This window comes from Pecten maximus, unplaced genomic scaffold (genome assembly GCF_902652985.1).
Source record: "Pecten maximus unplaced genomic scaffold, xPecMax1.1, whole genome shotgun sequence".
Taxonomy (NCBI): Eukaryota; Metazoa; Mollusca; class Bivalvia; order Pectinida; family Pectinidae; genus Pecten; species Pecten maximus.
In genome coordinates, this window is record NW_022980308.1 from 7,578 (window position 1) to 12,445 (window position 4,868).

The 4,868-nt window shown below is 35.8% G+C and overlaps 1 protein-coding gene across 1 annotated transcript; it reads left to right on the forward strand.

Annotated features, from left to right (window-relative positions):
• Positions 1 to 1,649: 1,649 nt before the first annotated feature.
• On the forward strand, positions 1,650 to 3,091 carry LOC117319471 (uncharacterized protein KIAA1958-like). The gene has a single exon (XM_033874265.1). It carries the CDS (start codon positions 1,650 to 1,652, stop codon positions 2,799 to 2,801), a length of 1,152 nt encoding a protein of 383 aa, XP_033730156.1. The 3' UTR covers positions 2,802 to 3,091.
• Positions 3,092 to 4,868: the final 1,777 nt, after the last annotated feature.

Here is a 4,868-nt window from a genome sequence, read left to right on the forward strand (position 1 = left end):
AATTGATTCCGAGGTAAGTGTAAAGATTTGTCACGTGGAGGTAGAACGTGTTTATTTTGCAATCGGATAACGTATATGGTCTCTAGGTCGCCATTTATTTTTGCTGGTGGAGTAGCTCAAACAGTTAAAAGTACATAATATGTTTTATTGACCCTCAAAGTGACATGTGAAATGTTGACATTCGGCGATGGGGCCTACGACGAGGACTTTGTTTCTTTTTTTTGTGAACTGGAAAACTATTATTCTTCATCTTTGAAGTGTTTATTTAACTGAAATATCGTCTCGATAAGAAACCGTAGTGTATATTCAAATTATTTTTATGGTCATAAGTGCTGTGACGACCAACATATATGTGACGACGTAACAGTTATAATATACAAAAAAAATTCCCGATCACAAACGTGTTAAGCCTACCCAGATATGAATGCCGACTTAAGTCAGATTAAAGGAGATCGACATCGTAAATATATTGCGCTGAAAGCAATACATCAACTATAGGTCTAGATAAGAGAAATGATTCAGTTTTACTCAGAAATTGTAATTTATTCGACTGTTCGAATTTCCTAGGCTTTTAAGATTAGATTAACATTTCAATGAAAATGGAAATCTTCATTAGAGTTGGTAGTTTTCGGACTTACCTTTGCTTCTGTTTTACTGATTGTAGTCAAAATATTGTTGAAAGCCCAGTACGTTTTTTGATTAATTCTATGTACGTGATGGATTGAGGAATTGGGACGATTGATGTCAGCCATGTTCACTTACATGTACAATTATTTTCATGTGTAACAGAGCATGCAGTGAAAGTCCAATTATAGGGAGAGGTCGTGGTAGGAAATAAAGAGGTCAAGGCAGCAGGGGTAAAAACAATATAAAAAAAACATAAATATAGCATTACATTCATAATTAATCAACTTGTCTGTTTGCCCATCCACAAATATTAATTTTGACTTTTGAAATTACTTTTATTTTTTTAAATCACAAAGTAACATTTGAAAGATCAAGGTCATAACATTCACATTGTGCATCTTTTTAATTAACAGAAAAGTTTGTTATGAATATATAATTGGTTGAAATTTCAAATGTGTCAACCTTAGGTCAAGATCACTGTCAATATATTATTGTCATGGTTGTTTCCTTTCAATGTTGGTTAATTAAAGCTAAATGATCTTGTTTCAAGGAAGTTGTTTTAACATCTGTGCAGTGAAAACGTTTCATATGAAACCCAAATGAATTACAATGTTATTGAATTCATGGAAATATTTTTTGTTTTTATCACATACCTGTTGTATCTTATTATAGTAATACAAGCAATTTCCAGACCATGAAATACAACGGTCTGTATTGCACATGTGCAATACGGAATGTTGTATTTACCTTCTAGCCGGAACTATTTTTTTTTATAGAAATCCCCTTGTCATTGGACACGTAGCATATCCGGGTATTTCATTGGTAAATATTTTTGGATAGTTTTTAAAGTTTGAGATTTAAAAAAAAATATGAAGCATAAACATATTTTTTAATTAAAATTCCGGAGTTATGGACGTTACTTAGGCTTTCTAAATAAACATTTGAGAAAGAGAAATAAAGTTGGCAGTAAATATAGAAGCAAGTTGTCGTTTGCTACGGACGCCTGAGAGGGTTTGTTTACAATGGCATTTGCTGGCAATTTTGACATCTTGCATGATCTGCTGATGGATTCAGACATAAGTGATGAATCCAGTATTCATGAAGCTGGAGGTATGTGTAATGAAATGGCAATATCTGGGAATGGAATGGGAATGGGGCCAAATTCACATTCATCAACCATCGCATCGTGCGCTCCCCCTCCCTCTGACCCCATCCCTGAGGCTGAACCCCATGTTTCATCTGAAATAGACGACGCGGACGTGATTCCATCCAGTACGTATACTTCCGGTGTCTCCGATTTAAGAAATTATATAATGAGTAAAAGAAATGAAAATACTGTTAAGAAAACTGAGGGATGTATTAAAAGATTTCAAGAGTGTATTCAGTCTCCTCCTAGGTATGACAGCAGGGACATTCTTCAGATTCTGCCATTTGAACTAGATATATACATTGGTGGTTTTTTGCTTTCTCTTCAGAAGAATGATGGTTCTAATTATGAACCTGATACCCTAACCAGCTTTCACAGGGGCATCGACCGCTATCTGAGGGAAAATGGTTATCTTGTCAACATTCTAACCTCAGATTTATTCAGCACAAGTCGACAGGTACTTCAATCTCGACGGAAAGAGTTAAAACAGAAAGGGCTTGGGAACCGACCCAATAAAGCCGAACCTGTCAGTGAAAATGAGGAGGAAATGTTGTGGGAATGCGGTCAGCTTGGTCACGGCAACCCACATGCTTTGCTGAACACAGTATGGTTCAATAACACTAAACTTTTGGGGTTCAGGGGATGTGATGAGAACAGACAATTGAAATGGGGAGACATAGAATTAAAAAGAGATGAAAATGGGTCAGAATACCTAGAATTTAACGAAAGAACAACAAAAACAAGAGGCGGAAACAGTACTCACGTAAGATCATTTAATCCGAAACAGTTTCAAAATCCTGAAATTAAGTGGCGATGTCCAATCGAAGCCTACAAATTGTACGCCAAGCACCGTCCTCAGGCCATGAATACACCGGAGTCTCCATTTTATATCGCTGTCAATCAGAACAGCACTGGTGGAAAGTGGTTCAAAAACCAGCCAGTTGGAAGAAACAAACTCGGTGTAATGATGAAAACAATGGCAAGTAACGCCGGTCTTACTGGAAAAAAACCAACAACCAATCCTTGAGAAAAACACTGTGTACAAAACTCCTCCATTCCGGCGTTGCTCCTACGACTATTATGCAATTATCTGGTCACAAAAACGTAAATAGTGTAAATAAGTATGCCGTAGCTTCCTTTAACCAACAACGTGAAATGTGCGAAACTCTTCAAAACGTGAAGAAGTCTGCTATATCTTCCAGTGTAACATCCACAGTATCACGTAGGCCAATGGCGGAAACATCACACAGTCAAAACCTACCAGCCGTCACAACTTGTCCCCGTGAGAAAGAGGTGCAAAATCTTGCGACGGGAATGTTTTCTGGTGAAAATATCCGTGGAGGAACTTTCAATATCTCCTTTCAATTATCATCCCAGTCAAAAAATAACACATCTCACAGCATGTCACGTCCTCGTAAGTACAGACGCATAGCACAGCTGCCCGACTCTGATTCTGATGACTGAAGTTACACCGTGGGAAATTTTGAGTTTTTGTGTGTCAGTGACGTAATGCAGCGATATCGCGAGTTGGGAGAATTTACTTATACTTTTTGTGAACGTTTCTTATTTAACCGTTTATTGTTGCCAATCGTTTAAAATAGTAATTATTACGACAAAATGTATGAGAAATGTGTGTGTATCTTGTGGATTATTTGTTTTACCAGGTAAATATCACAGAGAAAGTATATGACAAAAATCTGCTCTGTTTTTTTCTCTCTACATGACTTGTGGGTGAAGTACCGGTGACGGGTGTTGCTAAAACAAGTTCAAATCGGTTTCTGAAAGACGAGGCGAACTGAAAAGTTCCCGATATTTGCAAAAACCATAAATGTTAATACATTTTTAAGTTTGACCTCTACACAATACTAAAGGTATATGATAAAAGCAAGACCACACACTTGTGTTTTTCTAACGAATCAGAAAGCATGAGTTTATTGTCCGGACGAATATATTTACGAGTGCGCGCGAGTGAATATATACGTCCGCGAAATAAATGAGTGCTTTCTGATTCGTTTCTGAGTGCTTGACGTCTTTTTGTATTTTCATTTTTGTATTGTTTGTTTTACCAATATTTAGCGAAAACATTGGCTTCGCTTACACCTCATTAAATTTGTTGAAAGATCAATTGTTACTTATGGACAAATGGAATGGACGCATTAACTTACACTAACTGAGACCTAAAATTGTCCATAGAGCACACATTTAGAACGCATTACTGTATTGACATAAGATACTAATTGATAGATTGTTTTGCAAATGAAATCAGCCTCATACAGTAATGTTTTATTGGCAATATAATGATATTTTACTTGGATTTGTCTCGAACTATTGTACTGAAAGGTTACATTTGTTGTTCTACACATGATAGGATATGACCAATGGATATGTTAACTAAGACTGGTGAATGTTAACCATACCACAATCGTGTATGTACAGCTGATCGTTATGACCAAGTCAATTTGGATGACATTCCCAGGTATGCGATCAATCTGAAATAGGAAGTTGTGGAGCTGCCTCTTTTCAAAGGTAGGGTAATTAGGTATCACACTTTTTAAAATAAAGTAAAATGAGTATTCACACATTGATTTTATTTGTACCTTGTTGATACATATGGTCTATTTGTTGTTGAAGAAAATTCCAAGGAACATCATATCGATAAGCCGTCGGCATAGGTATCTATCTTCAATTTAATTAAGGAGGTTTTTACGTGATATTAATTGTTTTCAAAGTTATACTTCCATTACATTTATTGAGGTTGAGTAATGGCGAACACATATGTGAAAGTAAATATTTTTCTGTGCATTTTCGTTATACACTGGTTTAGGTGTTGTATGTATTTTATCAAAAGCTAATAACTATACATTTTGATTATAATATTATTGCCAAATGCATTTTAACAATTTGGTTATCTTTTAAAATGAATATTTATTTCATTTTTCTTTTAGATATAATTTATTCAACCTGAGCCGTGCGCGAAGAACACAACACACTTATACAGAAAAGCAATGTCGTGTTTATTGTTTCTGCTGTTTCTTATTGCAAGTAATGTGATGTATCGGTCTGTAACAGCGACCAGTACCATTGACGATCTCAT

Coding starts and splice junctions, on each gene's coding strand:
- LOC117319471 (XM_033874265.1), top strand. CDS start 1,650: ATGGCATTTGCTGGCAATTTTGACATCTTGCATGATCTGCTGATGGAT.